Source organism: Cyprinodon variegatus, unplaced genomic scaffold (genome assembly GCF_000732505.1).
Source record: "Cyprinodon variegatus isolate N-32 unplaced genomic scaffold, C_variegatus-1.0 Scaffold23, whole genome shotgun sequence".
NCBI classification, from domain to species: domain Eukaryota; kingdom Metazoa; phylum Chordata; class Actinopteri; order Cyprinodontiformes; family Cyprinodontidae; genus Cyprinodon; species Cyprinodon variegatus.
Window position 1 is genome coordinate 1,503,614 of NW_015150476.1, and position 12,015 is coordinate 1,515,628.

A 12,015-nucleotide genomic window follows, 5' to 3' on the forward strand; every position below is an offset into this window, starting at 1 on the left:
AATAATAATAATAATAATAATAATAATATATGGCAGGTGTAGTGAAATCAACCGGAAGTAAAAAAGACCTTCTGGATAGGTGACAAAAAGCTTTGAGAAAACTAAGGAAAAGTCAAGTGACCTCCTTTTAAAGCCTGTTTTTGTTTGCCATGACCCAGATGACTAAGACTTTACACACAAACAGTGTAGGCTATAAAACAATATCCCATGCTTTAAACATCTCACGGAAAACTTGTAGGGTCACCATGTCAAAATGGAAAAAGTGAGACAAAGCTGCAAACCTACAAAGACATGATTGTCAACTTAACCTGGCAGGTTGATCAAGGTTTGTTAATAAAAGGAGCAGCTAAATACGCCGTACAGTGTATAGCTGGTGGATCTAATAAATCCACAGCACAGGTTTGAGAACATATCACCGGACAACTCTTACTCATCACTTCATCAATCTGGTGTTATGTTGAACTGGAAAGTACAGGACCAAAACAGTAACAGGAAAAACTTGATCAATCTGCCTTTTTGATATCTTGACAAAAAAAGGGGATTGAATAGTTTTACAAAACCAACATTCTACCATCTTTATTCTGTAGTAAATTTGTAAAGGAAATTCATATCTAAAACAGTACAACTTGTTCACTACAGAGCTTCCTTTACAGCCTAACAGACAAGATCCCACATGGTCTTATAAGAAAAAAATATACAGCCATTTCCACTGACCACTACCACTGGAATGCAACCACAGCTAGTGAAATGTACCACAGTAGTAAAACTACCTACAGTACATCAACAGTCAGCAAAGTGTGCCAAAACCTCCAAATAAATACATCCTTACTGGAGGCACCCTTCCACAGATACTGCCATTCAACCAGGAAGTTCTGCACTTTTAAAACTTAGATTTCATCACTTCATCTTGCATAACATGCATACCCACCCTTTTCTGTTTTATCTAGCACTTTCCTTCTCATGTGAATCTCACTGATAGCACGACAGCGAGATGGTATAACACGCAGCATGGCCATGTATAGCGCAATTTTTATCAAGTCAGCACATTCCATGAAAGAAAAGCACCAAAGTCTCACCACAGTGTGCAGATAATACCTTCAACAAGTCATCTGTTTGCCCTTGATTCATGGAACATAGGAAAAAAACAAATGTGGGTGAGAACTGACCTGTGACTTAGGAAACAAATGTCGGGAAAACAGATCTGAAAGCACAGAAGCAGCGGTGGATTGCATGTGTTCCAGAGGGTATTGAAAAGGATGTCTGCTATTACACGAGCATATTTCAGTGGTTATTTTCCACAGATAAATAAACACCTTTTACTGCTATGTCTAAAATTACCCCACACCAATGCTAGTTCGATCATAAACACTTCTGCCATTCTAAGTGTTTAACAGAGACCTATTTGAGGAAAATACAGTGGCTCTGAAAAAGAAATGTATGGCCTTAAGTTAATTTTTAATACTGATGAATTATTGGAATATGCTGGCAAGATTCAGCCAGTTATCACTGACTGAAATCTACCATCTCAACTCACCTGTCTGTGTAACGGCGGACAGGTTCAATTAGTATCAGGCCATGTGGGGCATGGGAGAAGGCTGGTTGGCGTAACAGGCGATATCTGAGGGGTTTGCAATGCCTGCAAAATATGCAGTCCGGCTTGGATGTCAACAAAGTTGCGTCAATCTCTAGGTGTTGTTCCATTGTGTAAAACTGTACACCATACACCTCTTCTTCCACGTCCAGTTTGAGAGTCAATGGAGTGTCACAGAAAACATAACGGGGGCCCAGTGAAATGTTATTTCCTCTCACAGTCAGAAGTAAGATTTCATGGATAGCAGGCAGAGCGCTCTCCTCTGGGCTGAAAAATGTCACCCATACAGTCAGCGAATCGGGCACCACTGGGTGTTGGAACTCCAGTTGTAGCATACAGCCCTGTGGGGGGCACTCAGACAGGCCAACAACACCTTGGTCAGTTCCTGCATTTGGGCTCCATGTACGCACACTTGGCTCACAAGCTTGCTCTACATCTGGAGGGCCTGTAGGATAAGTTAAAAACAGATATCAAGTAAATACCACACTGAAAACAAATTACTGACATAGGAAAAAACTAGATAGCCTGTTAACAGTATTAATAACTTTTTCACATTTTATCAGATATCCACAAACGTATATACTTTATTGGTATATCATGTGGTAAACCAGCAGATAAAGTCCATTAAGGTAAGATGGAAATAAAGTGATGAATGAGATGTCAAATCCAAAACATGTGGCATGTATATGCTATTATTCCTTTGTTAAATAGTTCTAACTCACCCAGTCTGGATGCATGTCTAAACAAAGTCTTTTAAGCATTGCCACTCACTCTCAATTAAATTTACTTATTTTATTCTGACACATTAAGAACTTTTGACTGAAATTTAAGGTGTCCGGGTTCACTCCTCAAGAGCTACTTTCCTGAAACTTTTAAAGGCATCCCTTTTATAGTATACCTGAGTCAGATGAATCCACAGGGCCCTGGAAGGCTAAATGACCTACTGATTAGGGAGCTCAACCATCAGATTAACTCTGGCTACATGTTCTCTTCAAGTCAATGTTCCACTTGAAGATTAACCTTCAACATAGATTTAAGTTTTTTCTTTCAGGATTCCTCCTTCTTTAGTTCCAAACATCAAGTTTTTTCCTGCTTAAGTAATGCAAAGGGAGTGCATAATCTTCAAGCATGCTTCACAGTGGGAAATATCACATTTGTCATAGCATGGTGTAAGCCCCAAAAGGCAATATTGACGTCACGTGACCAGAGCACATTGTTCTATGTGTATGCTGTGAACAGATAATTTGGTATTTTATGTGTTGAAACCAGAGGATATGTGCCCTGTGTAGAATCTAACTATCTTTGAAAAACTTCTACAACTTTCTACAACTTGTTTTTGGTGTTTCTTTGTCTTTTTGATGCTATTTGCTTACTAATATTCTATAAAAAAAAAAAAGAAAAAAACATCTGTAACCCTCAGAGAAGCTGTTTGATTGGAAGATTACATTTTGAAGCATTCAATTGTTTGGGCTCCAGTTTCATTAAGAGAGTAACTTAATAAAACGTAATAAAACTTAATAAAAGTAAAATAAACTAAAAACAAGCCCACAACTCATCTACTTAATTTTGGGGGGGGACAAAAATATTTTCCTTTGATTTCAAAGATGTTTCACTTTATTTTGGTCTACAAAAAATAAATTAACAAAAAAATGTTAGTGGCTATGCTGTGATAAAACCTCATGAAATTCCATTCATCCTTTATCATAACTGCTTATTCCCTAATGGGGTCGTGGGTGGGACTGGAGCCTATCCCAGTAATCAATGGGCGAGAGGCAGGGTATACCCTGGACGGTGTGCCAGTCCATCGCAGGGCCACACAGAGACACCCAAAGATGGACGCACGCTCACACTCACTTCTAAGGACAATTTGGAAGGTCAATCAACCTAACATGAAGGGGCTTATTTGGACTGTGGGAGGAAGCTGTAGAACCCAGAGAAAACCCATGCAGAGACAGGGAGAACATGCAAACTCCACATTGAAAGATCTTGGTTCCCATGGGACTTGAACCCAGAACTCCTTTTGCTGTGAGGTAAACATGCCGTCCCTAAATGAAATTTAATGGTTAATAACTATTTTACAAGGAATGAAAGTCTAAATCCTTTTCTTTATTGAAAGTTTATTGGTGCTAGAAGTATTGACATTTTAAATCAGAACAACAACAAAAAAACATAGAACCCCCTTCATCTTCAATCCCTACAGTGAGAGTTTTGCATATTGCCAAAGTAAAGAGAGACGAGGATGTATTGCAGCTAAATTCAAGATGACGAATGAAAAACCATTCAACCAAAGTAAGTTGCTGTGCAAATATTTTAAAGGACGCTGAGGCCTCCTAGGTATTGTTAAAACTATTTCTGATCCAATAGCTGGCTTCCATGTTTGCAGACTGCTGCTCTTCTGGCAACATATAATACCAAATGCTATGTTTTACTTTGGCAACCCTGGGAGCTCTCATGTGTTTGGCTCAGGAACCAGGAAGTAAACACAGGCTACACACTGCATTGAAATAGTTACACACCATATCTCCATTTTCAAAAGGGGAAAATGAACATGACCAGAACATGGGATAGTGACGCAATTGTTTAAAGGGAATGTGACTTTCATCCTGGGTGATAAATGACAATAATCTTGGCTACTTTTAAATTTAATTTCATATGTATTGCTCCTTTAAGGAATATCAAATATTCTCTGAATGGTTAGACTAAACACTTAATAAACAGCTAAGAGTTAAGGAGTAGCAGTAGTTATGTTTTGGTGTTGCTAAAGGTCTTGCAACACCAAGTTTAAGGTGAAACTAAGAGTTCATTGTGAGTCCATGTGCAGAGGAAAGGCAGAGCTGAGGTGTGTACCTTCTGAGAGGGGCCCTGCACAGGGTTCTCACTTCAGCACAGTCATTACAACCTCAAACAGTCACACTCCAGCCATATTTGGAGTCCACACACAGCTAACTCGCATTATCCCAAGTGACGTACACTAACATTCATCAAGCACTTTTAGGAGCCAGCAAGCGGTAGACACTATGTTCTCCCTCGTTTTCCTTTTGTGCAATTCCAAGCTGGCAAACATCGAAGCCATTTGCTAACCTCATTTCTGGGCACCATGCAAAATTCCAGTGTTTAATCAAGTGAGGATTGAAAATGGATTCCAAGCCACATTATCTCAACATATTTATTATCGTACTGTAAGTGTGTGTGTGGGCAGAGTGAAGGTGAATTAAAGAAAAGCAACTCAGTGAAAAAAAGAGATGGAGAAATGGGGGGGAGGGGGGTTGGAAGAGAAAGAGCAAAGGTACTCCAAGAGCTTGGCTGCGCTCTGCTCATGTAGCCCTGGCTTTCTGAGTATATTTTCATAGAGTTTGCAAGGAAAAGAGCTGCAGCCACTGAAAATATTTTGTAATGTCAGCTGTTATGATGGGCTCGACTTTTGCTCTGGCGCTGTTGGTAATGTTGTTGGAGATTTAAGAGGAGACAGAGCAGGGTTGTCATCCATTGTGTAACCTAATGCAAAACAAACTGTTTCACAGCCAAGTAAGAATGTATCCATGACTGACAAGCCAGCCTGTGGACACGTGGGATATGAACTAATATCAAAACTTCTTTGTCTGTTTGAAGAATACAGGTATTTGCAGGTAAAGCAGCTTAATCTACAACAAATTATCAGAGCTGACAGCTAAAGCCTGGTGATGTCAAAAGAAGCCAAAAAGCTTCTTGTTTAAACATTTATATACAAGAACCATACACTAAAGATAATGATCAAAATAAAGCTTAGACCTAGTTGAACAATCTTTAGTGTAAGGCTGAGTATATTGATCAACTTATATATAAACTGCTCAAAAAACTTAAAGGGACAATTTAAAAAACAATATATTTTCAGTTAAATCAAACTTCTGTGAAATCTAACTGTACGCTTAGGGAGCAACAAGGATTGACAATCTATTTCAAATGCTGTTGTGCAAATGGAAACAGGTGGATATTATAAGCGGTTAGCAAGACACAGTCAATAAACGAGGGGTCCTGCAGGTGGGGACCACAGACCACTTCTCAGTATTTATGCTTTCTGGCTGAAGTTTTGATCACCCGTGAATGTTGGTTGTGCCTTCACACTCGTGGTAGCATGAGATGAACTCTACAACCCACACAAGTGGCTCAGGTAATGCCGCTCAACCAGTATGGTACATCGATGCAAGCTGTGGCAAGAAGTTTTGCTGTGTCAGCGTAATGTCCAGAGGCTGGAGGCACTACCATGAGACAGGCCAGTACAAAAGGAGATGTGGAGGAGGCCATAGGAGGGCAACAACCCAACAGCAGGACTGTTACCTCCGCCTTTGTGCGAGGACAAAAAGGAGGAGCACTGTGAAATGTCTACACAAACGTTGAAGCTGAAAGCCCTGCTAAAAGCTGAAAGCCCTGCTCGGCTTTTACTACAGCCAAAAATCCTCCTTTATTCCCTCAGTGAGGAAAAGACTTGTTCAGATCACCTTCCTTCATGTTCTGGACTATGGAAACATCATATATATGAATGCTGCCTCCTCAGCTTTCCACTCCCTGGACATAGTTTATCAGTGATTTACGTTTCATCAACAACTCTGCCTTCAGGACTCATCATTGTGAACTGTATGCTCTGGTTTCATGGCCCTCTCTAAGCCTCAGAAGACAACATCATTGGCTTACTTTTATTTACAAGGCCATCCTGGGTAAACTTCCTCCATACCTGTGTCACCTCATGTTTGTAGCTAACAGTGGTTACAACTGAATTGTAACTGTTATTCTAGAGTCTAGTTCATAATTGATTTTATTATGTTGTCCTGTGTTTTTATATGTCTTACTGTACTGCTGCCTCCTGGCCAGGTCTCCCTCGAAAAAGAGATTTTATCTCAAGGGACTTTCTGGTAAAATAAAGGTAAAATAAAAAATAAAATACACAAACATTAGAAACCGACTCTGTGAGGATGGTATGAGGGCCTGACGTCCACAGATAGGGGTTCTGCTCACAGTCCAACAACTGGCAGGACCCTTGGCATTTGCCAGAGAACACCTGTATTGGCAAACTCACCACTGGCGCCCTGTGCTATTCAGAGATGAAAGCAGGTTCACACTGAGCACATGTGACAGTCCTGACAGTCTGGAGGCACTGTGGAGGGTGATCTGCCTGCAACATCCTTCAGCATGACTGGACAGGCAGTGCCTTAGTAATGGTGTGGTGACATTTCTTTGGAGGGCAGCAGAGCCCTCCATGTGCTCGCCAGAAGTACCAATTAGGTACCAAGATGAGATCATCAGACCCCTCATGAGACGATACTGTATGCTGGAGCAGTTGGCCCTGGGTTCCTTCTAATGCAGGACAATGCTAGATCTTATGTGGGTGGAAGTGTGTCAACAGTTTCTGCAAGATGAAGGCATTGAAACTATGGACTGGCCCACCTGTTCCCCAGACCTGATACAATTGAGCACATCTGGGACATGATGTCCTGATCCATCCACCAACGTCAGGTTGCACCACAGACTGTCCAGGAGTCGGTAGATGCTTTAATCCAGGATCTCAGGGAGGAGATCCCTCAGCAGACCATCCGCCAGCTCATCAGGAGCATGCCCAGGCATTATAAAGAGCTCATAGAGGCATGTGGAGACTACACGCAATACTGAGACTCATTTTGACCTGTTTTAAGGACATTGCATCTAAGTTAGATCAGCCTTCAGTGTGTTTTTCCATTTTAATTTTGTGTGTGACTCCCAATCCATGCCTCTATTGATTAATAAATTCGATTTCCATTGATGATTTTTTTATGTGATTTTGTTGTCAGCACCAGCAGCAGCAATTTTGTACAGAACAATGAAAGAAAATATTTTATACATTCACATTTAGGATGTGTTATTTGATTGTTCCCATTATTTTTTGAGCAGTGCATATCAGATGCCCATGAATTGCAATTCATGGCTTGTGTTAAAACTGTAAGTAAAGAACAGACTTAAAATACGTAATGGGAATCTTTGTAAATATGTAAATAGAAAGCTTATTAGCTGGAGAGAGAGCTAAAATTCATACAAAATAAACAGTTGTTTAGTAGACAATATAAATAATTAACGAGACCTTGTGAAATGGATAATTGCTAGGTTTTAATGTAATGAAAACGATCTAGAATCAGCTTTATGCCATTTTGGACTCCTGGTAGTGACATGTAGTAAATGCAGTAACAAACATGAGGTTGAGGTCTTCATAGTGCAAATAAATGTTGACATTATGAGACAGTATCTTTTATTATTATTATTATTGTTAGACTCTGGATGAGATTGTTTCCTAAAATTGCAATTATCCATGACCTAATCAACTAGACTCATCATATTTAGTTTCTGCTAGTCTTTCCCGCCACTTCTCCCTCACATCTGAGTTTTGCTTTTATAACATCTGCCATGCTTCTGAAATATTCAAAGTATTTTTATATCTGGAATTTGAATACTTTGGGAACAGTCAGCTCCAGTTTGTAGTTGAAATAATTTCCTTTAAACTGGACCACACTTTTAAAAAATTTAAATGTAAGCATTTGTCTCAAAAATCTTAATCAATCAAAATTTATTTCCCTCTGTATCAGTTCCACATTGTAACGGTGGCAAGCATTTAAAAAACGTTGATATACAATAAAATTTCATGAAATGAAATGCATAAAGCAACAATGAAAATATTTTGATATATTTCCAAAAATTTTATGAGCTATGTTAGTAATAAAAAATTATTAAGTTAACAAGTATGGTTTCACTCAATATAGTTATTAATAAGGTTTGTATGGTCAGATGGCTTTAGCGCTTCACTCTAACTCTACAAATTTGCTATGAACTTGGATATTGAAACTATAGCATTTCGGTTAAATATTGTGGATGTGTGAAGTAAGGCTGGAAATCTGAGAAGTATGTGGGACAGAGCTAATTCTATGAAATTAATAAGAAATTCAAGCATAGAGAAGTTGTGATCAGGCCTTTTTAGTATCATGATAAGAGGGCTTTTTTCCCCACAGCGCTGTGCAGAGATGGCTGCTGAGAGTCAGTGGCTATGCTTCATTGGCCAAAAAGCATCAAAATATTCTTTGAAAAAAGTTTTGAAGGTGTTTTTTTTTAAAGCCAGGAAAGTTTACATTTCATTGCAAGAGAATTATAAGTGTTGTACATGGTAAAAAACAAAACAAAACCAAATATAAAAGTGCATGGCAGTGGCATAGAGGCAACACAAATAATTAAACAGACTAAACTCTAATAAAATACAAAGCAGGGTGATTATATAAAGGAAAAAGATAAAGAGAATGATTTAGGAAGGGGAAAGTTGAACTGAAAAAATGACTAACTAATAGTATCATCTGTGTTCTGTCATTCTAAAACAATGAAAAATACTGCTTGATGTATCAGTTAAATAAAAGCCCAGTCAAGCAAAACTGCTAATTACTGCTGGAACATGACCACTATCCATTATAAACTAGTCCAAAGAACTGGTTTATAATAGAATGGATAAACAAAAAAAGGACTATGTCCGGGCATGCACACTTTATGCTTTCTAAGAAGTGTCTGCTTCTGGCTCTCACTATCTATGACTCACTGTCATGAAATGATACACACTTCCTCACTTAGAAAGCAGACATCATTTCACTTAAACCTTTAGCACTGACACACTTACAAACAAAAAGAGACTTTGCAGATCCACAGACACATTTTTTTTAAGGACAAAAGACTAGTGCTTGGAACCAATGTCTTGCCACAAAAAGAATTAATTATGTGACTTTGATATCTGGGAGCCTTTGGTGAATGCTAATTTGCGGGATCTTTAAACATTTTATATACATTGTACATCATAATTTTAAAAGGAGCTCTCAGACTGGAGCCTTCTAGTATGTCAGGTAAACATACTATTGTTTGCTCATTAGCAAACAATGACTCTTTAGTTCAGAATGTTTTAGGATGCTTGACTGAGTTGGCAAGTTGGCAGCAATGTGAAAAATCTGAATGTTAATGGTTATTTTACTTCAATTTCACTTGTGCATTGATAAAGTGATAGAACATCAGCATGCTGATAAATGACGTTGTTGTTGCTGTTCAAAACTTAAAGAAATATTTTTTTAAGGGCATGTAGTTTATAATTGTTTATATAAAGGCATGTCTACAAAAACCTCTCCTCAATCTATGTTACTTTGAAATGCTCTCACACTTTACCAAATGAGAAAACAGCCCATAAAACCTGAAGAAATCTTTCATTAAATGAAGCTCTTTACTTTAGAAACCAGATTTTTAATTACATTGTATAAAGCAATTCATTGCTCTTTTTTCTTACTGTATGAGTTTTATTCACAGATTTTCTTCTTGTCTTAGTTTGCTATCCTTTCAAAGAGTAACTAAACCCCAAATAAACTTTTTTTTGGTCGCAGATAAACTATAAAGGCTAGGCAATATTGGTGTTATCTTTATGTTACTGTGCAAATGTTGATTTTTTTTTTTGTGTCCACTATTATAATACTACAATATTTGGCCTAACAGCATCCAAGTCATTCTCTTATGCTTGGTAAATTTCTCATAGCCCCATGTTCAGGTATAATGATGCATTCATTTTACATAGTAACTTAGAACTCTAAAGCTAGAATGATGTAATCTCCTAGGTGATAATGCTTTAGTTTCCTGCATGTAAATGCTTGTATTCTTAAATGTTCTCATATGGCTACTATGGTCAATGTTACGACCTTAACAATGACAAAAGACTAGACTGTATCGGTGATAGAGGTTTGTTTTTATCCAGTTTTAAAGCATGTACTATTTTATAGACTTTCATAGTAAGGAAAATTATGATTTATATAAATTTTCCATTATAAGAAACTAAAAAAATTTGTTGTCAGTCCCTAAGAAGAAACGAGTCAGCAGAAAACAGCTGTTAAGCTGCGTTCACACCAAACGCAGCAGAGGCAGCAGGAGGAGCTAGTTTACATGCAAAGTCAATGGTTGACGCGTGTCAAGGCGCAGCAAAATGTTCCACAGTGCGTTTTGAACAACAGGCGCATTGAGTCTGAGCAGCTGGAGCAGCGCGTCGAGAGAGTTTGAGCATCTGACGGGCACGACGCGCCGCAACGCAGCTGCTGCTCGAGTTGGAAAAATTTTACTTTTGCTGCTCGACGCGCCACATCAACCAATCAGAAAAGGCTGATCTGGGAGCTGGCAGGGAGACAGACACATCGCTGATGATACAGATTACTATAATCACTCCTCTGAAACAGTTTATTAACACGTACATTAACTTAAAATGTAGAAACCTGCTGGCAAAACATGTTCGCTTTTATTATCCTGGTGCCTGCAGTTTGGATTGCGTACATGAATACCACTTTCCAGTCGCTGCGGCAAACCACGAGGAGGCGACCAGGCCGGAGGCTGCTGTTGAATGGGATTTCTACTTACAGAGCACCGCTGGTATGTGGGTGTCTGAGCGGCTCCGTCAGAAATAATATTTGAAGGTATGATTGGAAATGGTGGATGAACTGACTGCACACATTAAGTTTTCAGGTGGATTTTCCAAAGTTTAAACTACTTTATTCCCACTTATCACAGCAAATATAGCTGCCAGGCAAAGAAAGGATAAGGTAGCTCCACCAAACTCCCATCAGACCCTCTTTTCCACCACGCAGTTGAAGCAGCTTTGCTGCCCCTGCTGTGCGTCAGAATTAAACTTGTACAAGCATCAAAAATGAAGCAGCAGACTCGTTTTGTGCTGCTCCTGCTGCGTTTGGTGTGAACGCAGCATTAAGGGTGGAACGACTTTTGTCAATTCTAGGGCTCAAGGGTTTTATTTAAATGAGGGGTCGACCCGGGACTAATGTTCCCACTGTATGCCGATCGGAGCCAAGCCCTTCGAAGGGGTATTAATGAGCAAAAAAGTTGATACAGTGCAGTCCTTTAAATTTCCATTTCTCAATTCTAATCATGTGATGTTTTGTTAGACACACATAGATGAGTTAAAGCTTATTTTGTTGATTTAAGATCACAAAATGTTTTGTTTTTGGAAAATCTAAGTATGAACTTTACAGAACTATCCAGCGAAAGTCAGTAAAAATGTGACACATTTGCAGTAGAACAGCTGCTGTTTTATCCAGTAGAAGCTGGAGCATGAAGAATTACATGAGAGGGGTGAGAGACTCGTTCCAAGAGGGGAAATAGAGCGCAGTTTACACACACGAAAACACACACAGCATTTCAGACATGTCCAGACTTGTCTGTGATACACACGTTGTAGTTTTAGCATAATGACAAGATTACATTTTTTATTTGTTTTGCTTGTTTTTACATTTGAATGGTTTGCACCCCATAAAAATGCATAAAAACATCTATCTATCTATCTATCTATCTATCTATCTATCTATCTATCTATCTATCTATCTATCTATCTATCTATCTATCTATCTATCTATCTA

General features: G+C 38.8%; 1 protein-coding gene across 2 annotated transcripts in view; it reads right to left on the minus strand.

The window, feature by feature from the left end:
- The window catches only part of pappa (pregnancy-associated plasma protein A, pappalysin 1), a 121,795-nt gene that overhangs the window by 78,966 nt on the left and 30,814 nt on the right, over window positions 1-12,015 (minus strand). For both annotated transcript variants that reach the window (XM_015392666.1, XM_015392676.1), the window contains exon 7: window positions 1,535-2,036. In XM_015392666.1, the coding sequence (XP_015248152.1) occupies window positions 1,535-2,036 (502 nt within the window). The remainder of the gene's footprint in view (window positions 1-1,534; window positions 2,037-12,015) is intronic.